General features: G+C 50.0%; 1 protein-coding gene across 2 annotated transcripts in view; it reads left to right on the top strand.

Moving 5' to 3' along the window:
* Positions 1 to 22,468, top strand: part of CYP4F22 (cytochrome P450 family 4 subfamily F member 22) — a 69,060-nt gene that overhangs the window by 28,961 nt on the left and 17,631 nt on the right. Inside the window, exons 1-2 of one of the 2 annotated variants that reach the window (XM_038567008.1) lie at positions 8,737 to 8,831; positions 20,628 to 20,850. In XM_038567008.1, coding sequence (XP_038422936.1) covers positions 20,629 to 20,850 — 222 coding nt within the window. In that variant the 5' untranslated portion in view covers positions 8,737 to 8,831; position 20,628. Of the gene's footprint in view, positions 1 to 8,736; positions 8,832 to 20,627; positions 20,851 to 22,468 lie in introns of those variants that run through there. The other variant, XM_038567007.1, reaches the window with a different exon arrangement.

Here is a 22,468-nt window from a genome sequence, read left to right as displayed (position 1 = left end):
GAGACTTGGGTGGGGGGTAAAGTACCTCACTAAAAGTCACAGTTACGTAGCAGTTTGACTGGATCCACCCTACAAGCATTTTTGAGAAGTTTCCTGAAGCTTAACCCTTCTGGAAGCTAGGGAGGAGAGATTCCTAAGGGAGATCCTCTGGGGGTGGGGGCAATTTGCTGCTCGGTTGCTTTGCTCTTTGGGGAGCTGACTTTTGACAACAGAGAGTCTTGCTGAATCAGCCTGGGGTAGCCTGTGGTCATGAACCACAACTGATTCCCTGGTGGAGGTCACCTCTGCCCCCACCCACTTATTCCTCCTCTCTGTTCTACAGTTTATATCAGCACAGCAAGAGGCAGGGTGACTTCCGGTGCCCCAAACAGGCATTGGCCAGGCACTTCCTTACTTCCAGGCATAGGTCTTCTCCTTCTGGTCCCTCTGTTGGGGGGCACCCTTAACCCTTCCCTCTTCTTTCTGTAGTGCATACATTAGAACTTTCAGGATCTGGCTTCTAACCCTTCTAATCTCTCCTCAGAGGTCACTTTCAGGTTGGAGCCTCAGGCCCACCTTAAGAGGGAAGGAAGATGAACACTCTCATTTTACAGTTGAAAAGAAAGAGGCACAGAGATGCTAAGAGATGTACTCCAGGCCTTAGAGCATCGTGGTGAGAGGGGGACCCAGGCCTAGACACCCACAGGCTTCTTCTAAAGGGACATTCTTATTGGCCGAGGGACAAAAGAGTTGTTTCTGATAGGTAGAGGTATGTGGGGAGCTGCCGAGCCTGATTAGTTGAGGGGTGAGTAGTTTGACCCACTGAGGGGCACGAAGGTGGAGCCTACTTGTCTCTGAAGCGGGAATGAGGTACCATTTAGCCTATACTTTGCAAATCCCATAGCCCTGGGCCCAGGTAGAGGGAGGTGGAGATTAATTCCCCCACCGACTATGGGGAAATGGAGACAGGTGTGTGTGGAGGAAGGAGGGGGCTGGGTCCCTCCAGGCAGAGTCCAGGAGTAATCTTGTCCCCTGCCCTGCATCACGCCTCCTCCAGCGTGACCTGACCCCCAGTCTTCTGGCCCAGGCGGGCAATGTCCTTGCACCTCGGTCCTCCCAGCTCTCTGCTCCCCAGCGGAACTCGCAGGCCACCTCTCTAGCTTTTGAGGACCAGGGCCTCTCCTCTCGCCGCGCGTCTCGATGGGGTGACCTAACGCCCCGGGCCCCTTATTGCGATTATCTCTTATCTCTTCCCGTTTGGCATCTTTCTTTCCATCCCTTCTTTCCTTCTCCCCTAGCTAGTCTCATATCTCCGTTGAAAACGGCAGTCCGGATGTGGCCCAGGCCCAAACCCTTGGCGTCGCCCCTGACTCTCCCCCTTCTCTCACACCCGCACCTCGGCGGGTCCCGGCACCTTTCAGCGAACCCCCAGTTCTACGCCCTTTGCCCACGCAGGCCCTGCAGCGCGGCTGGGCGGGTCCCGAGCCGCGGCCTCCTCCCCCGGCTCCTCCTGCCGCTCTCGCGCCCCCTTCAGGCGGCGCGTTGAGTTGCAGCCAGAGGGAGCCGCTCAAATCTAGGTCGGCACCCGCTGCCCCGCCAAGTCCGCCTCCTCCCCTGCTCGCCCTCCCGCGCGGCGCCACCTTCCCCCCAGAGGAAAACCCCAGGCCCTCCCAGTGGCTCATCAGGCCCTGCACGACCTGTCCCGTCACCTTCCAGCCGCTGTCTCCTCCCACTCGCTCTCTCACTGACCCTGCTCCCCCCTCACTGGGCTCTTGGCTGTTTCTCCAGGCAGGGTCCAGCCTCAGGGTCTTTGCACAGGTCGTGCTCTCTGCCCCGACAGCTCTTTCTCCAGTTAAACTCCTCCCTGCGTCTGGTCTCCGCTCAAATAGCACCTCAGTGAGACCTTCCTCATCTCATTATCTCGCTGAATTGTCCCCCATAGCATACATTCCATAGAATAACCTTTTTTTTGGGGGGGGGGGGGGTGAAATTATGTGTTTCTAGTTATGCTTTATTGAATCTCCAGAAAGCAGGAATATGCACTGTAGAAAACACCTGGTACTCCCTGGGAACTTGGTGTTTGTTGAATGAATATGTGCCCTGTGCCAGCTGGGGCTAGGGAAAAGGCAGAGAGTGAGAAGGAGCACGTCTACCTGCACAGAGCTCACAGCTAAACAAACCATTCCAAGAGTGAGTTTGCTGGGACTGAGGACACACCGGGGCTGTGGCTGCATCGAGTGTGGGTTTGAACTGAGCCCAGAAGTTAGGGAAACCCTCAGAGAAAATGGCCTTTGAGCTGATAGCTGAAGGAGAAGTAGGAGTTAGCCGAGCAGGTGAGAGGGAACAGAATTCCAAGCAGAGGGAACAGCATGTGCAAACGTTTTGAGATAAGAGGGATGGCCTTGAGGGGTTTGGCAAAAGGGTTGCAAGTGGCAGTGAGCAAGAGCGTGGCAAGTGACGAATTGGAAGGAGCTGTTTGCTCCTGCGCTCAGCCTACACCCCTGAACTGCTCTGTCCTTTGCTTCAAATCTCTGATTTATCTTCTGTCTTGTTTCCACCCTTCTGCCCCCTAGTTTGTGTCCTGGGAGGCCGACTTGTATGGACCACTCAACCTTTGTCTTATGACTTCTGGTTGGGTTCGGCCAAATAGGGAGCCATAGCAGGCTTTGGAGAGAGAGAGAGAGAGGAGACTAAGGCTAGAGCACTAACATCTCCTCTCCCCTCCTGTGTGGTCCGTACAGGCTGCCTGTGTCCCTCAGCCAACAGCTCTTGCCAGGCAGTCCTCTCTTTGCACATAGTTCTATCAAGTCCAGGTTCCAGCAACTGCTTTATTTTTATTTTTTATTTTTTTTCCAGCAACTGCTTTAGCTCCATAGCCCCATGTCCCAGGGCTCTGGGGTGGTAATGGTTCTGGGCTGTGCTATCTTTTTGAAATAGTGCTTTTATTAAACTCTTTTCAAAATACCCCATTTGAGTATTCCGTTTCCTGCTGGAACTCTCTCTCTCTCCCTTTTTTTTTTATTGAAGTGAAATTCACATAACATAAAGTTAACTGTCTTAAAGTGTACAATTCAGTGGCATTAGTACATTCACAAATATTGTGCGACCACATCCCTGCTGCTTAGCTCCAAAATTTTTCCATCATTCCCAGGGGAGATCCTGTACTCATTCTCCTTCGATATGGGCATCACTCCTCACTGCTCTGTCCCTCAATCACTGACGACCCCTCATGTGCTCCGTCTCTATGGATTTATCTATTCCGGACATTTCATAGCAATGGGATCATACAATGTGCAACCTTTTGAATCTGGCTTTTTTCACTCAGCATGATGCTTTTGAGATTCATCCGTGGGGTCATGTGTATTGGGCTTCATTCTTTTTTATGATTGAGTAATGTTCCAGCATATGGATGGACCACATTTGTTTATTTATTTATTTATCCGTTGATGGATGGTTGGGTTGTTTCTACCTTTTGGCGACTGTGACTAGTGCTGCTATGAATATGTTTGGACATATGAACATGCAGGGACATTGAGTCCCTGTTTTCACTTCTTTTGGTTATATACTTAGGAGTGGAATTGCTGGCTCATATGGTAATTCTATGTTTAGCTTTTTGAGGAACTGCTAAACTGTTTTTCATAGCGGCTGCACCATTTTACATCTTCACCAACAGTGTTTGAGGAGATTGCTCTTCTTTTTATCTCTGCCCCCAAAAAGTCTGCTGTGAGCTTCTGGAGGCCCAGGAAAAACTCTTTCCCTCACTCCTGCCATGCTCCTCCTTTGTCCACTTCCACACGTTTTTCTGGTACCATCTCCCTAATCTGGCCACCGCCCCCAAGTCTAATCCTCCCACTCAGACTGTAGTTTGTTGGTTGCTGCCAGGCTGAGGACACTGGTGCCTGAACCACAGAGCCCTGTCCCTTCTGAGACCCCGGGCCACTTGACCTCTGGGCACAGGCCATGGTGACTATACCTATTACCACTCTTCCTCAACCTCCCAGATGTGGCTCGTCTCTCCCTCTAGATCCATGCCTCTGGCTGTTCTCTCTTTAAAGGCAGCTGAGATCAATGCTTCTGTCTCTCCATTCTCTATCCACCTGCTCTCTAGAGACCTCACTAACACTCAATCCCTGGGCATCCATGTCTTCCCAAGACAGGTGACTCAGAGATACACTTCTCATGATGGGCCCAGCTGCCTCCTGGTGCCTCTTCTTGGCAGACCGGGCTCCTCAGCCTCGGCACTGCTGACATCTGCGGAAGGATCATTCTCTGTGTTGGGGGCTGTCCTGTGCACTGGAGGATGTTTAGCAGCATCCCTGGCCTCTGGTGACTAGATGCCAGTAGATCCTCCCCCTCCACAAGGTGACAACTGAAAATATCTCTGGACATTGCTAAATGTCCCCTGGGGAGATAATCTGTCCCAGATGAGAACTGCCGGGAGTGTCCAAATCAAGCCACACACTCCAAGGGCTGACGTTTGCCTAGCCCATGCTTTGTGCCAAGCATGGGGCTGAGCACCCTGTAAACATCATCTTGTGGTCATCTCCTTCATTTTATCTGTACAGGGAGAGGCTTACAGTGGCTGTGTGCCCGGCCCAAGGCAACAGGGCTAGGAAGCCTACTTGCAGTGGCACCTCATCCCTGGGCCCTTCAACTTGCTTCTCCTTCCTTGTCTTCATTTCTCTGAGGGAGAGAAGCTGGGCTGACAGCCTCTCTTCTCTTCCTCTCCTCCTCTGCTGCCTGGAACTCCACATCCAGCCAGTCACCAATGCAGATGTTCTCCATATCCCTAAAAAATCCACAACCCTGGGGCACCTGGGTGGCTCAGTTGGTTGAGTGTCTGACTTGATTTTGGCTCAGGTCACCATCTCAGCATGGGATCCAGCCCTGAGTTGGGCTCCAGGCTCAGCAGAGACTCTGCCTCCCCTCTCCATCTGCCCTCCCCACCCACCCCCACCCCACCACTCATGCACACTCTCTCTCCCTCTCTCTCTGAAATAACTAAATAAATCTTTATTTTTTATTTTATATTTTTAAAAAGGATTTTATTTATTCATTCATGAGAGACACACAGAGAGAAGCAGAGACACAGGCAGAGGGAGAAGCAGGCTCCCTGCGGGAAGCTTGATGGGGAATTCAATCCCAGGACCCTGAGATCACGACCTGAGCCAAAGACAGACGCTCAACCACTGAGCCACCCAGGTGCCCCACTAGATAAATCTTTAAAAAAAAATCCACAAATCCCTAACAAGATCAATAAGCTCCAATGTGCTTTAAAACAAACCAATTAAAGGGAGCTCCTCCCCTGCTCAAGCACCATCCATGGTTCCTCATTTCCTGCCAGATCAACCCTCAGCCACTGGGACTGGTTTTCAAGGCCCTTTCACATCCACTTCTGCACCCCTCCTCACCTCTCACTCCCCAAGGCCAGAGAAAGCCACCTGCCCAGGCACACCCTTCAGTTTCTCTGTGCCCAAGCCCCACCCCCTTTCCTGCTTCTGTTGAAATCCAACCTCTCCCTCAAGTCCAGGCTCAGATGTCACATCCTTCACGTAGCCTTCCCTTCTGCCTCCTCCAAACAGCAAGGCTTCAATTATTTGTATTGCCTCTTCTTCACTTAGGAACACCGCCCCCTCTCACCCTCACAGAGGGCCCAACACCCAGTAAGAGAACATTCCTGAAACAAAGAGGGATAAAAGACATCAGCCAAATTTATCACCTGCCAGGACAAGTGGGCAACTTACACTGGCTTGACAATTCCCTCCGAGGTTCAATGAGCTCCACTGTCTCTCATTTTCTGGAATTAGAGAGAGTTGAGTGTCCTAATATTTCCCAGACTCGAATCTGGGACTCTTCAGCCTCATCCTCCATCTTCGTCTTACTCCAGACAGATGGCTTCTGATATTGAAATTTTAGTTATTCCCAATCATCTGCCACCGATTATGCTCCATCCATGTATTACCTTTTATTACCTAATAGTTTTCTTTCAGCCATCTTCCTTTGAAGACTTATTATTTTATTTTTTTATAAGATTTTATTTATTTGAGCGAGAGAGAGCAAGAGAGAGTGTATGAGTGCGAGTCTGGGGAGGAGCAAGGGCAGAGGGAGAGGGAGAAGCAGACTTCCCGCTGAGCAGGGACACCTGCCCCCCATCACAACCTGAGCCGAAGGCAGACACTTAACTGACTGAAGCCACCCAAGCCTTATTTATTTTAAAGCAAAATTTATATAACTATTATTATATCCACAAGGCAGTAGATTTGGTGTCCAGGGTGAGTCTATTTTTTTCTTCTATGAGTCAAAACAAATCTCTCATGTGAATTAATATATAAAATAGAAAATGAATCGAAAACATTCCTCCATGTGCCATCTAAAATTACCAGGCCAAGATAATTTATATCAGACGTTGGACACTTGTATTGAATTTTGGGAGCCAGCCAGAGTATTTTCTGTGTGGTTCAGACTTGTGAAAATGCATTTCTTCACTCACTCATCCCTTCTTTTCTTCCCCAGCTTCATTAAGGTAAAATTGACAAAAATTTAAGGTGTACAGTGTGACTCAACTTTTATTCTTGTGTTTTAGGTTTCAGCTGGCCACCTGACACCCAACTCAGATACCAGCTTCCTCTTTACCCCGTTGCAAAACCCTGTTACATCTCTTCACTGGTAAAAACTTCTTGCTGGATATGTTTCTTTATTTTCTTTCCCTTCCCCGACTCTGCTTTAGCCTCAGATCCACAAGGGCAAGGGTTCAGTCTGTTTTTATTCTCTGCCATGTTCTCAGCACCTAGAACAATGCTCCGGTCTTTCAACAGCACATCCTTTCAACCACATGGATTTATTCTGAGCCAAGCACTGTCTAGTCCTGTACCAGCTGAGCCTGGGGTTTCACCCTAAGGGAGACCCCAGTCTCAGGGGGAGACAGAGCCAGCCAAAGTAAGACTTGCTGATTGAAGTTTGTACATAGATATGGCTGGGAAGCCGCTGCTTTTTCTGAACTAGGGCATGCAGAGCAGTGCTTGCTGGTGGGGCTGAAGGCTGGAAGCTCCACGATGGTTAATAATAGCAGTCAGCACTTGCCTAGAGCTTACTGTATGCTAAAATACACAAGTGCTCCCTACACCTTGAAAGAGGGTTTCTCAATCTCACTGTTGTTGACATTGGGGCTGGATCAGTCTCTTTTGTGAGGGGCATCCTGTGTGTGTGCTGTAGGATATTTCACAGCATCCCTGGCTCTACTCACTAGAAGCCAGTAGTACCCCAGCATCCAGGTGTGATGACCAAAGTGTCTGCAGACATTGTCAAATTATCTCCTGGGGGACAGAATTGCCTTGGGTGACAACTGTTACCCTAAAAAATTATAGCAATCTTCTGAGGTGGGTGCCCAGTGAGTAACTAGTGGAGTCATTTGGACCATCTGCCTCCAGAGTCCACACTCTAACCATTGTGCTCCAGGCTTTGTGTGTGGTTCTGGCCCCTGGCTCTGTCTTCTAAGAGCCTAGCACTGCTCAGGACCTGCTCCACCCCTTGGCCCCATCCACCGTCCCCAGGCTAACCAGCCCCAAGATTAGACTTCCCACTTTGGCTTGTCCCCCAAAGCCAGGGGTGGCTCACCTGTAACTTGTAAAAGCATCAAGAATTTATTTTTGACAAATCAAAAGGCTTTGGAATGATCATCCTGGGGAAAAAAATTCTGAATTTCCTTGCCCTTTCTTTAGCTTCTTTATGGTTCTCTGTGGTTTTGGCTTTGGAGCTCACTGAGAGGAGGGCGATGTTTCTCATAGCTTCAGGCTTCTCAGGATCTGACCTGGCCCCTGCCTGAACCCAGCCAGTCACGTCTCTCCTCCAGTCCACAGCATGTGCCTTAATTTCTTCAGATGATCCTGTAGTTACGGCTGGAGCCTTTGCTCTCTCTAGTCTCCTGTGCATTTTTTTTCCTTTGACAGATATTTCCTGAATGTCTAGTATGTGCAAGGCCGTTTGGCCCTAGGGAGGCAGTGGAGAGCCAGAGGCCAGCTGTGAGTCCTTCCACCTGTCTGCCCATTTGCCCAGATCAGCCACCCACCCAGGAATGGTATCTCCGTTTCACATCCAGGGGCGGGGCTGACCCTGTCTGGACCCATTTGGAGCAGATAAATTGGTCAAGGACAACATCCTAGCGGGATGGTCAAGTTGGCTGACAGTGGGTGGGTGGGGTGGGAGGAGCAGGACCAGAGTCTGGTGCTCTTTGTTGAGGCTGGAGATTAACCTGGAGGAAGAAGCCTCTGCTGGCAGTAGAGCCCCAGCAGGGTGGGTTGGATCCAGACGGATCAGGAGGCCTGGCTCCCACAGGCCGATGGAGTCTGAGGATTCCTGGGAGCCCTGTGGGTCCTCAGGGTTGCTGGCTTAGGGACCCCTTTCCAAGCTAGGGAGCAGATCCCGAGGTGGGGGCTTGGAGGGCTACTGGGTCGAGAGGAGGGTGTTAAGGAGCAGGCCACAGGGGGATATGGGCACTAACTGGCGCCAGGCGCGGGCAGAGGGCCAGGGAGGGTGATGGTGTGTGCGGCTGCTGGGTGTCCAGGTCTTCGCGTTTCCACATGTCTCTTTCGCTGTGTCTGTGTGTGTCATTGTCTCCATCTCTCCACCTGTCAGTTCCTCGGTCTCTGTCTCTGGTTCTCTCCATCTCTGGGGGCCCAACCTGGGTCCCCGCCCAGAGGCCGGCCAGGCCAGGGGCGGGCCAGGGGGCCGGGCCGGAGGCGGGCCTCGGGGCTCGGCCGGGCGGGGTTAAAGGGCCGGGCGGCCGACGGCGCGGCCGGAGCCGAGGTTGCGGTGCAGGCGGCTCGGGACGGAGGGCGGAGGCCGAGACCCGCGAGGTGAGCGAGCGCGGGGCGGGGGGTGGGGGGGACCCCGAGCGCGGCCGGGCGCTGCGCCGTAACCCGAGGCGCCCCCGCGGGCGCGGACAGCGTGGCGGGGAGGGTCCCCGCGCCTGGGGGCCGCGCAGCCCCAGGACCTCGGCGGCGCTGGGTCCCCGACGGTCGCGGCGGGCCAGCGCGGTCTTTTCGGTGGGCGCCCGGGCTGTATCCTTCTCTGTATCCGTGGTGGGAAGGGACGCCAAGAAGACCCCGCTCTCCCCATCAGGACAGCTCCGGGGGATCCCAGCCCTGCCCAGTGCCGCCCCCTTAGGGCTGGAGTCACCCCACAGCATCTCACTCATGGACTTGGGGCTTGCCATCCGGCTGCCTTCACAGTGCCTCTGCCCACCCATGGCAGGCCCAGAGCCTCAAACGCCCCTCTATGAGCAAAGGAGATGCCCTCCTGGGCCCCAGAGTTGGCCGGGAGGGTTGTGTGAGGTCCCGTAGTTGGTTCTAGCTGATGTTTGTTGGAAGCTGGAGAGATGTATGCTGCTTGGTGTCCCAGGGCCTCTCCCTGCCCGCTTGGACCAGGGGATGGCTAGCCAGCCCAGACCATGCCAGGTGGCTGAGGACCGCCAACTGGGGACTCTCAGGAGGGAGGTGGGAGGGAGACAGTGGGGGAGCTGGGATTTGAACAAACCAGTCCCGTCTGACCCCAAAATCCTGTGTGCTTTCCGATGGCCCCAGCCTGTCTGGATAGCCCAGCTTGGGTTTCTGAGCGGTAACATTAGCTCTGGGCTCCTGTCCAGCGGTGACCTGGGTTGGTATCCACAGAGGGGCTTGGATGACTCTGCAGACAGGGAATGAGACCCCATCCCTCCTCCCTGGCAAGCCTTGGGCTCCATTCTCCAAATCCCAGATAGCTAGGCAACAGTAGTGAATATGGTGGCAGCCCCAACATCAGTGAGAGGCACCTTTGATCAAGGGCTTGCTGTGTGCCAAGCACCAAGCTGAGCACACTAAAAATGTGGCATTGTCATCAAAGCCCTGTGAAATGGGTAATATAGTTCCTGTCTTGCATATGATGAAATTAAGGCTCAGAGAGTGCTGCAGACACTTACCTGAGGTCACACAACTAAGAGGCAGAGCTTTATGGAATCCTTTCTGAGGTTCATGCCCAAGTGTGGCCACACTTGGTAGAGATGGTGGGCAGAGACAATCGCAGTTCTGGAATGATCTAGATTACTGGTGGTTTTTATAATTTTTTCTTCCATTATCATTTCCTTTGGGCCAAGGAAGCTGCAGGCAAAAGCAGTGATGAGACTCTTCTTCCCACCTTGATTTGCCAACTTGGCTCTGCCCTCAGAACTGCCCCTGAAGTCCTTTCTCAGAACCCCAGAAATTTGGAGTAAGCCACCTCTCAGCTCAGACTTCTAGGGCCTTACAGTTTAGGAGTTTCTGGGGTCAGGCAGCCCTTTGGCACAGTAAGGGGGTGCCATGAGCAGGGATGGGGGGTAGGCTGTCCTGACTACAGGCTTCCAGAGTGAGTGAAGGGCAGTGTGAGTGCATGTGGGGCAATGGAGCCAGTGTTGGGTGCTTGGTTGCCAGACTGCTGGGGGGCCCCAGGACCTGCAGGTCAAGGAGAGGCAGATATGTGGTTTCTAGGGGGGGCTGCGGTTGTGTCTTGCATTCCTTCTCAGGAGCCCACACACCTTGTATGACAAGTCCCCTCCGGGCGGCCGGGCTAACCTGACAAACCAGCGCTCCATGGGCGTGGGCCACTGAGCCAGTCACTAGCACCTCGGTTTTCAGATAATGCCAGCCCCAGACAGGACAGGTGGAGCCACTTCTGCCAAGGTGGGGCCCCTGGGTGTCCTTGCCTGGTGTCTGATGCACCAGAGGAGCGGGTTTGCCAGCCTCTCAGAGCATCCTGAGAGTGTCAGCTTTGAATTTCTCTCCCTCCAATAAAATAGTAATAATGGAAATAGGAATAATGGCTAAAACTAGCATAGTGCCTGCCAAACCTCGTCTCACTGAAGTGTCCCAAACAACCTTAAGACATAGTGTCTGCTATTATTACTCTTATTATTTTTTAAAGATTTATTTATTTATTTATTTATTTATTTATTTATTTATTTATTTATAAGAGATGCACAGAGGGAGGCAGCGACACAGGTAGGGGGAGAAGCAGGCTCCCTGTGGGGAGCCCGATGAGGGCCCCGATGGAGATCATGCCCTGAGCCAAAGGCAGAGCTTCAGCTGCTGAGCCACCCAGGCCTCTGGGTAGTGCCCGCTATTATTAACCCATTTCACTGATTGGCAAATGGAGGCTGGGGGAGGGGACTAGACTCTACTCAAGCCTGCTTACCTGGGGAGAGGCAGGGCTGTGATTTGAATCCAGGTTTGTTTGAGTCAGAAATGCACATTTTAAAAGACAATGCAGCCCCAAAACAACCTTTCATTTTATATTTAATTTTTTTTTTAAAAAGATCTTATTTATTTGAGAGAGAGACAGAGCACAACAGGGTGAGGGGCAGAGGGAAAGGGAGAAGCAGGCTCCCCATTGCATAGGGAACCTGATGCAGGGGCTTGATCCCAAGACTCTGGAATCAGGACCCAAGTCGAAGGCAGATGCTTAACCGACTGCCCAGGTGCCCCTATCTTTAATTTTTTAAGTTGAAGTATAATATAGGTAGAAGAAAGTGCACCTTCCACAACTGAGCAGTTCAGGAGTTTTGCAAATTGGACCCACACATGTCACCAGCACCCATCTCAAGAAGGGAAACCACTGTCTGAGCCCGCAGAACACTCTCTCCCCAACTGAAGCATCTTCATTCATTTCTCTTAATTTCAATGAATTAGTCTTTTAAAAAAGTTTTTTAGAAATCTTCTAAAGTATGGGGATCCCTGGGTGGCTCAGCGGTTTGGTGCCTGCCTTCCATCCAGGGCATGGCCCTGGAGTCTTGGGATCGAGTCCCACGTCGGGCTCCCTGCATGGAGCCTGCTTCTTCCTCTGCCTGTGTCTCTGCCTCTCTCTATCTCTGAATGAATAAATAACATCTTAAAAAAAAAAAAAGAAATCTTCTAAAGTAACCCCCACACCTAACATAGGGCTCAAATTCACAACCCTGAGATCCAGAGTCACATGCCCTACCTACTGAGCCAGCCAGGTGCCCCTCAACAAAGTAACGTTTAAATAGATTTTATATATATATTTTTTATTTTTATTTTTTAAAAAGATTTTATTTATTTAGTCATGAGAGACACACAGAGAGAAAAAAAGAGGCAGAGACACAGGCAGAGGGAGAAGCAGGCTCTACGCACGGAGCCCAACATGGGACTCGATCCCGGGACTCCAGGATCATGCCTCGGGCCGAAGGCAGCCGCTAAACTGCTGAGCCACCCAGGCTGCCCAGATTTTATATTTTAGAACAGTTTACGTTTACAGAAAAACTATGCAGAAAGTATAGAGTTCCCAAACACCCCTCAACTCCCTATGATTTCTCCTACTGTTGACATCTTCCAGTAGGGTGATATGTTTCTTTTTTTAAAAAAAATATATTGCGCGTGCATGTGGAGGGGGAGGGGCAGAGGGAGAGGGAAAGAGAATCTCAGGCACTCTGCCCTTGGTGGGAGCCCGAAACAGGGCTCAATCCCAAAACCCTGAGATTGTGACCTGAGCCGAAGTCAAGTCAGACTGAGCCATGCAGGGACCCCTGAGGTGATATGTTTCTTACAATTGATGGACCAATGTAGATACCTTATGATTAGTCAAAGTCCATAGTTTACATTAGAGCTCATTCTTTGAGTTGTACAGACAACTGATTCATCTTTCTATTTAATTAAAACATTTTTTTTTTTTTTTTTTTTTTTTTTTTTTTTTTTTTTTTTTTTTTTTTTTTTATTTTTTTTTTTTTTTTATTTTTTTTTTTTTATTGGTGTTCAATTTACTAACATACAGAATAACACCCAGTGCCCGTCACCCATTCACTCCCACCCCCCGCCCTCCTCCCCTTCTACCACCCCTAGTTCGTTTCCCAGAGTTAGCAGTCTTTATGTTCTGTCTCCCTTTCTGATATTTCCCACACATTTCTTCTCCCTTCCCTTATTTTCCCTTTCACTATTATTTATATTCCCCAAATGAATGAGAACATATAATGTTTGTCCTTCTCTGACTGACTTACTTCACTCAGCATAATACCCTCCAGTTCCATCCACGTTGAAGCAAATGGTGGGTATTTGTCATTTCTAATAGCTGAGTAATATTCCATTGTATACATAAACCACATCTTCTTTATCCATTCATCTTTCGTTGGACACCGAGGCTCCTTCCACAGTTTGGCTATCGTGGCCATTGCTGCTAGAAACATCGGGGTGCAGGTGTCCCAGCGTTTCATTGCATTTGTATCTTTGGGGTAAATCCCCAACAGTGCAATTGCTGGGTCGTAGGGCAGGTATATTTTTAACTGTTTGAGGAACCTCCACACAGTTTTCCACAGTGGCTGCACCAGTTCACATTCCCACCAACAGTGTAGGAGGGTTCCCTTTTCTCCACATCCTTAATTAAAACATTTTTGAACGGGCAGTGTGTGCTCATGGTATAGAAAATCAAAAAGTCCCGGGACACCTGGGTGGCTCAGCGGTTGAGTGTCTGCCTTCGGCTTGGGGCATGATCCTGGGGTCCTGAGACTGAGTCCAGCATCAGGCTCCTTACAGAGAGCCTGCTTGTCCCTCTGCCTATGTCTCTGCCTCTCTCTCTCTCTGTCTCTCATGAATAAATAAATAAAATCTTAAAAAGATAAAATAACTATTTAAGACTGAACAATTCAGTGGCATTTAGCACATTCACAGTGTTTTGCAACCATCACCTCTATGTAGCTCCAAAACATTTTCATCTCCCCAAAAGGAGATCCTGTCCCCATCAGCAGTCACTCCCTTCCTCCTCCCCTAGCCCCTGGCAACCACGTGTCTGCTTGCTGTCTCTCTGGATTTGCCTGTTCTGGACATTTCATATACATGGGATCATATGCTATAAGCCTTTTGTCTCTGGCTTCTTTCGCTCAGGGTACTGTTGTGTCATAGATCAGAGACACAGGCAGAGGGAGAACCAGGCTCCATGCAGGGAGCCTAATGTGGGACTCGATCCTGGGACTCCAGGATCACGCCCTGAGCTGAAGACAAATGCTTAATTCCTGAGCCACCCAGGCATCCCTGTCATAGATCATGACTTCAGTTCTTTTCATGGCTGAGCAATATTCCATTGTACAAGTATACCACATGATACTCATCCATTCATTCATTGATGAACCTTTGGATTGTTTCCACCTTTTGGCTCTTCTGAATAGTGCAGCTATGCATATTCATATGCAAATATCAGAACACATTTTTCCATTCTTTTGATTATATACCTAGGAGAGGAACTGCCAATTCTGTGTTCATCTTTTTGAAGAACTGCCAAACTCTTTCCCAAAGTGGCCGCGGTACCTCAAAGTGGCTCCAGCACCTCAAAGCTTTTTGTAGCATTTTTTTGGGGGGGGGGGTTGGTGCTCTTGTTTTGTAGGGGGGCAAGAGGAACCTGGCCACAGAAAGTAGAAGACTTAACTTTCCCAATTTATTGGGATCCTCCTATGAGCATCAGATGGACTTATTACTATTGTTACCATTTTGTAGATGAGAAGACGGAGCCTCTCAGGGTGACAGCCAGTTGGGGATCTTCAGTGTGTGTTCTTTCTGCTTGGAGTGTGTTTTGTCCTGGGAAAAGCCACAGTCCACATCTGGCACGGGGTGGGGGTGGGAATGGTACTTTAGAACTCCCCAGCCTGGCCCTCTTGTGCACCCACTCACCTGGAGCAGGCTCCTTTCTTTGAGGACTGGTGCTTTCTCTTGTTGCAATTCAATGGTTTTGGAAGACATTTCCATTGTAGGGAAATCAGCTGGGACTTTTCTGGGTGGGGGTAGAGGTTCTTGCCGTGACTCGACTCAGAAGACCCCCCTGTTGCCTATAGGGGCTACTGGGAGGATGAAAGAAATGACCCAGAGAGCCACTGCAAACAGACGGTACTCAATAAAGGAAGTGGCTGATTGTGGGGTGAAACCTCCACACAGAGGTAGGCCTGGAAGATGAGGAGGAGCCCCTCGTGGGTAGACCTGGGGGAAGGACATGCCAGGTGGAGGGAATAGCATGTGCAAAGGCTCTGAAGGGAGAATGAACTTGGCCTGTGACCAGATTGGCTGGAGTTGATTGAGCAAGGGAGAGAGTGGTGGGAGAGGGTTGGAAGGGTCCCACAGGGGCCAGGCACACAGGGCATTATAGTCCGTGGGAAGGAACCTGAATTGTGTTCAGGGTAATGGGGAGCCATGGGAGGATTCTGAACAATGGAAGGTTATGATCTGATTTAATTTTAGGAAGATGCCTTTGGCTGCTGGGTGGAAGGTAGACTGCTAGGTGGGTGGGTGGGGGGCAGAAGGAAACCAGGGAGACCAATGCTAGGAGGCTACTGCATCACTGGCCTGACACAGATTGGGGTGATGGGATGGAGAAAAGTGAATGGATGTGAAAGATATTTAGGACAGACTACTGGCAGGACCTGACAACAGATTAGGTGTAGGGAGAGGGGGAGGAAGGAGGTGAGGTGAATATGAGGGTCTGGGATATGCCCCTGGGGGACACCCCGGAGGTGGCGGGACCTATCAGGAGCATTGTTGAGACACAGGAGGCAAAGGTCACAAAAGCCATTGGAAGGGGTGAGATCCCAAGGTGTATACACAGAGGGAGAGGAAGGGATGACTTGGACCAGCTCTAAGGAACTTCAACATTTACACATTGGGTGAAGGAGTCCAAAAAACCCTGTGAAGGGGGGTCTTTATGGCTGGAGGAGGGCAGGGGTCAGCTCCTGAAGGGCTCTGGATGCCAGACTGAGGACAGTGGGGAGCCATGGAGGGTATTAGAGCAGGGGAGTGACAGACCTTCAGAAAGGTGACTGTGGTGGCTGGGGTGGCAGCCAGACTGCAGTCAGATGGCCCAGGGATTAGAGATGACCCAGAAGTCTTGAGCCTGCCCAAACGGTGACACCCCCCCTCAACCCCGGGCCACACACAGGAAAAGACCACACTGGGGTGGATCCCCAAATCATCTTTTACAGTCACTTCCAGTTGCAGATAGGGAAACTGAGGCCTGGGCCACACAGCCAATCTGTGGAGTCAGGATTAGATAGAACCCAGTTACATGTGTGTGTACACATGTGCGCTTAATAAGAAACTCAGGTGTCCACACAGCTAGCCCTCCCCTAGAGAAACCCTCCCAGACCACCTATTCTAAAAGGATTGGTCTGTATCCTCTTATGCTGTGTATGAATTTCCTGTGGCCACTGTAACAATTTACCGTGAACTGGGTGGCTTAAATCAGCACATGTTTATGATCTCATAGTTCTGGAGGCCAGAAGTCCGAAATCCAGGTGTCAGCAGGGCTCTGCTACCTCTGAAGGCTCTAGGGCAGAGTCTGTTTCCTGCCTCTTGCAGCTTCTGGTAGCTCCAGCGTTCCGTGGCTGGTGGCCGCATCCCTCGTGTCTCCTCTGTCTTTACACAGCCTCTTCAGTGTGGCGAATCTCCCTGTGCCCTTCTGTTTTGCACGTGCGAGTGCGAGGGGAGAGGCAGAGGGAGAGAATCCCAAGCAGACTCCCTGCTGAGTGTGGAGCCCTATGCGGGACTCAGTCTCATGATGACCTGAGCCAAAATCAAGAGTCGGGGATGCTTAACCTAACTGAGCCACCCAGGAGCCCCATCCCTCTGAGTCTCTCTTATAAGGACATTTGTCATTCCAGTTGGGACCAACCTAGACTATCCAGGATATTCTTCTCATCTCTTTGCCCTTAACCATTTGCAAAGACTTTGCCATAGAAGGTCACGTTCTCAGGTTCCAGAGACCTGATACCTTTGGGCTGGAGCCTATTCAGCCACCGTCGTCCCCGTTTTACCTCCTTCAAGACACTTAGTGTTTACACGGCATTCTATCCAATGTCTATTGGTGGCCACCCCTCCTAAGGGTAGACCGTGTGTGTTCTGCTCATTCCCACTACATCCCCACTACATCCCCATGCCCAGAACAGAGTCACACACATAGGAGGGGTTCGAAAACAATTTGCCAACTGAATGATAAAGAAATGCAGGTGGAACACTTGGTGAGAGGCCTGGCACGTGAGAGCATTTAGAGGAAGGTCACGATTCTTTGTCGTAGTCACTAGCCGCCTTCCCTGGCGTTGCTGGGGGGAGAATCACTGTCCTCTGTCAAATTGGTAAAGAAACGAATATCCACAGCCACGCCCTGGTGAGTGTCACCTGGAGCTGCCCATGACCTTTGGCCTGGGACTTGCTACTTGGAGCTCTCTGTGCTTCATTTTGGGGAGGTTATTTGCTCTCTCCGCCACCTACACCCCTTCCAGAGGGCATATCGCCTACACTAGTCCACCTTTTTTAAAAAGATTTTTTTGGGACCACCTCGGTGGCTCAGTCAGTTAAGTGCCCAACTCTTGGTTTCAGTTCAGGTCATGATCTCAGGGTTGTGGGATTGGGTCCCACATCAGGTTCCATGCTCAGGGCAGAGTCTGCTTGGGAGTCTCTCTCTCTTCTCCCTGTGCCCCTCCCCCTCCAATAAAAAGATAAATCTTAAAAAAACCCTGATTTTTAATTGTGGTAAAATACACATAACATTTATCATCATAACCATTTTAAGTGTACAGTTCAGTGGTATTAAGTACATTCACACCGTTGTGCAGCCATCACCACCTTTCATCTCCAGAACCTTTTCATCTTCAATTAAAACCCTGTCCCTATTTATTAAACACTAACTCCCCCGTGAAATCCCCCCCCCAGCCCCTGGCACCCACCACCTACTTCCTGTTTCTGTGACTCTGACTCCTCTAGGGACCTCTTATAAGTGGGATCACATAGAATTTATTTTATCTCTTATGAGTGTCTCTTATTTCACTTAACATAATGTTCTCAAGGGGCACCCAGGAAGCTCAGTGATTTAATGTCTGCCTTTGGCTCAGGTTGTGATCCTGGGGTCCTGGGACTGAGTCTCACATCAGGCTCCCTGCTTGGAGCCTGCTTCTCCCTCTGCCTGTGTCTCTGCCCCTTTCTCTGTGTCTCTCATGAATGAATAAATAAAATCTTAAAATTTTTCTTTAAAGACCCTATAATGTTCTCAAAGTTCATCCGTGTTGTACCAGGCATCAGAATTTCCTTTCTATGGCTGAATAGTATTCCCTTGTATGGATGGACCGCGTTATGTCTCTCTTTTCATCTGCCAAAGGGCACTTGGCTTGTTTCCACCTTTTGGTTATTGTGACTAAAGCTGCTATGAACATGGTTGTGAAAATATCTGAGTCCCTGCTTTCAATTCTTTTGGGGATCTACCAAGAAATGGGATTGCTGGATCATATGATGATTCTATGTTTAATATTTTAAGGAACAATCATACTTTTCCACAGCAAAGTGGCACCATTTTATATTTCCAAGGGTTCAAGCTTTCTTTGCATGCTTGCCAACTCTTGTTGTCTCCTTTCTTGACAGTAGCCATCCTAATGAGTGGTCATGTGATCCGCATGACTTATAATGTAAGTCAGATCGTCCCAATGGGTTCTCCAAATTTGGTGATGACTACCTAGCTGTTTTCCTAGGATGCAGTAACCCATAGAAACTTCACATCTTCTATATAGGGGATAGAGTTGGGCATTGGCTGATGGAAGAGCCAGTGGGTCTGAACCCCTAGGGGTGGGAACCATGGGCAGGAGTGGGTGGGGACTGGGGACTCAGGTGAGGACCTGGAGTGCAGGGTTCTACTAGCTGTGTTATCCCAGGAGGTGGGAACAGAGGAAGCCCTTGGCTGTTTGGACTGAGGGGAAAGGAGAGATGAGGGCAGGATCCATCCATTTTCAGGAGTCTCCTTGGCATCGTCTGAGGTTTGTGAGCCCTCAAAGTGATTGAGTTTGGCCTTTGGTGGGAGCTCAGGGGACCTCTACCACCTCCCATCTCCCTTGAGTTAGAGGAACTGAGAGATTCAGTTGTCTAGAATATGGAGAGAATGTAAGACCCAAGTCCAAAGACCACTTTAAGATTCCATAAAATGAGGCACGCACATCCCTGAGTGTGGCGCACAGTGTATTGTAATGCTCCATACCTGGTCACTGCATTATTAATATCATTGTTACCTACCCACTTTGTTTGGGTTCCTTCAAAAGCTGACCCTTGGACAAGGATTTGAGTGCTGGGAGCTTATTTGGGAAGTGATCACAGAACATACCAGTAAGGGAAAAGGAAGTGAACCCCAAAGAATCGAAAACAGGGACTCTAACAAGTACTTGTACATGCACGTTCATAGTTGCACATTTCACAATAGGCAGAGGTGGGAACAGCTCAGATTTTCATCAACAGATGAATGGATAAACAAATTGTGATATATCCTTACAATGGGAATATTACCCAGGAATGCAAGAAATGAAGATATGATACACACGACGACATGGATGAACCTTGAACATACCATGCTGGGTGAAAGAAGCCTGACACAAAAGGTCACAGAGTATATGAGCCCATTTATATGAAATAAATTATCTATAGAGTCAGAAAACAGATTAGGGGTGACTGGGTGGCTCAGTTGGTTAAGTGTCCGACTCTTGGTCTCAGCTCAGATCTTGATCTCAGGGTTGTAAGTTCAAGCCCCATAACAGGCTCTGCACTGGGCATGGAGCCTACTTGAAAGGAAGGAAGGAAGGAAGGAAGGAAGGAAGGAAGGAAGGAAGGAAGGAAGGAAGGAAGGAAGAAAGGAAGGAAGGAAGGAAGGAAGGAAGGAAGAAAGAGAAGAAAGAAAGAAAGAAAGAAAGAAGAATCATGGTTGCCAGGGGTTGAATGTACAGGCAAATGAGGAATTACTGCTAATTGGGGTGGGATTTCCTTTCGGGGCAATGAAAAAAATTTGGAGCTAGATAGAGGTGGCGGTTGCATGACACCGTGGATATGCTAGATGCCACTGAATTGTACACAGTTGACCTGTGAATAACACAGGTTTAAACTGCACGAGTCCACTTCCATGCAGAATTTTTACAGTGCAGCACCATAAATGGATTTTCTTTTTCTTATGATTTTTTTCAAATTTTTTCCTCCAGCTGACTTTGCTGTAAGAATATAATATATAATACATATAACCTACAAAATATATGTTAATTGGCTGTTTATGTTATCAGTAAGGCTTCCAGGCAACAGTAGGCTAGTAGGAGTTAAATTTTGGGGGAGTCAAAAGTTATACATGGAATTTTGACTGTGCCACAGTGGGTTGGCACCCCTAACCCCTGTGTGTTCAGGGAGAAAGTTTCTATGGCGGGCAGCTGGAGTTTAATCCCACTGGGGAACCCTGGTGGTGGGTGTGGAACCCACATCTCAGGGTCATTGCACCACAGGGAGAAGGTGTCTATCTAGCATTATTTATCAGTCATTGGTTGAGAGCTGCTTTCAACGTGTGTGTATGTTTAAATTTTCCAACACTCTGGCCAGCCACGCATGGGCAGAGAAGCCAGGAGGGATGCCCTGCAAAGTCAAAACTGATGGCACGTGGAACAGTGCATCCATCTGGCCAGCTAGCCGAAGGTCACTGCTGGGGGAGGGTTGAGGGGTTTCCTTGGTGTCTGGTTCTCCTGTGTATTGAGCACCTACTGTGTGCCAGGTACACTCTGCTTGACTCCACAGGTCCTCTCGTGTATGGTGCACACATGGCCAGAGAGTGGTTCCTTCTCGCACTGACCCCCATCCCGTGTGTCCCCCCAGGATGCTGCCCATCACAGAACACCTGCTGCACCTCCTGGGAATGGAGAAGACCGCGTTCCGCTTGTATGCTGTGTCTATGCTCCTCCTCTCCCTGCTCTTCTTCAGCTTCCGCCTGCTGATGCAGTTCCTGAGGTTCTGCTGGCGCTTCTACATCACCTGCCGCCGCCTGAGCTGCTTCCCCCAGCCGCCCCGGCGCAACTGGCTGCTGGGCCACCTAGGCATGGTGTGTGTGTGGCTGGGCAGGTGGGCTGGGCAGGTCCCAGGGACTCAGCAAGGATGACGGGCCTGAAGGCTTCCTCCATCCCCCAGGAATCTGGGTTGGAGCCATGAAACAGACCCATTTTACAGGATTGGAGTGTGATTGAAGCTCAGAGAGGGCAAGCAGTTTACCTGAGGCCACACAGCTGGGAGGAGGCAGAGCTGACTCTAAGGTTTTCTCTATAATTTCAGGCAATTACCGTAGCAACAGGTGAAAAGTTGCCTGGGAAAGTCATCAGGTTCTGTGACCCAGGGCGGGGTGGGGGGACTCCTGTAGATATTGTTGCTCCGCCCCAGCCCCAGTGTGTTTGCAACCTCCCATTCTCTTGTCTTTCATTTCTTATTTCACATAAGGGTGCTAAGCATTATGTCAGGAGCTTTAAAAATACTAACACAGTCCTCTTGACAGTGCTAGGAGGTAGTTCCCATGACTATCCCCATTTTGCTCCTGAGGCTTTTATGACACAGAACCATTAAGTACCTGGCCCTACGTCACACAGCTCATAGTGGAAGAGTTGAGGTTCAAACCCAGGCCATCTGGCTCCAGAATCCCTGCTCTGTACCCTCTCCTGCCTCTTGTTTCTGGATGACAAAGCTCGCACTTTTCTAAAAGGGCTTCAGAGAGCAGAAGGAAGCCAGAAGACCCCTGAGGGCACTGAGGCTTTTGGGGTCCTACAGGCCAGCCCCTAACTGCCTATGGCACTCACCTGGTCTCCCTTCCAGGCCTAAATGAAACTGAGGGACAGCTGTGGAGACCTTTCTGGTTCAGGCCTCATGCTGAGTGCAGAGGTGGACTTTGGAGAGGCAGTTCAAGGGCACTGGTCATCCCATCCATGTGGGCTTGATGCCCATCTCTGCCCTTTCCTGCCATGTGACCTTGAGCAGATTACTTCACCTACCCATGTCTCAATTTCCCCATCTGCAATGTGGGGAATATGATTGTTCCTAATAACCTCATGAGATTGTTTTGAGGATTCTTGAAGCCATGTTTGTGGCACACTGGGCACTGAGCCTGCCACGCGGTGGTGGAGGTGCTTAGCTCCTGGGTCCTGCAGAGACTGGAAGTATCAAGTGATTCTAGAAAAGTTTTATTTATTTTTTTTTAATTTATTTTTTATTGGTGTTCAATTTACTAACATACAGAATAACCCCCAGTGCCCGTCACCCATTCACTCCCACCCCCCGCAAAAGTTTTAGATATTACTTGGAGGAAGTGTCTCAGAAGAAGCAGGAGACACATTTCCACTCAGTAGCTCAAAGACCATTTTATGTGTCTTTTGGAGTGACTCCCCTGGGGCCAGTACTCACCAAGTTTTGCCTGTTTGTGCCTGAATCTTCTCTCTTCCTTTTGCCTCCTGACCCTGCTCCGGCCTCATCCTTCCTGCCGGGACCATGGTCCAGCATCCTCCCTGGGCTCCTGCCTTCAGTCTGTCCCCCATCCTGGCCCCAGCAGGATTCTTGAAACCAACCACATCCCTCTTCTACCCACATACCCTCTATGGCTCCCCACTGCTATCCAGAGAAAGTGTCAGCTCCTCAGCTAGTATTCAATCCCCTTTAGACTCTGACTCCCACCCTACTCA

Source organism: Canis lupus, chromosome 20 (assembly GCF_011100685.1).
Source record: "Canis lupus familiaris isolate Mischka breed German Shepherd chromosome 20, alternate assembly UU_Cfam_GSD_1.0, whole genome shotgun sequence".
NCBI lineage: Eukaryota > Metazoa > Chordata > Mammalia > Carnivora > Canidae > Canis > Canis lupus.
Note: the sequence above shows the minus strand (reverse complement) of the source record. Positions and strands in the feature narration are given on the sequence as shown.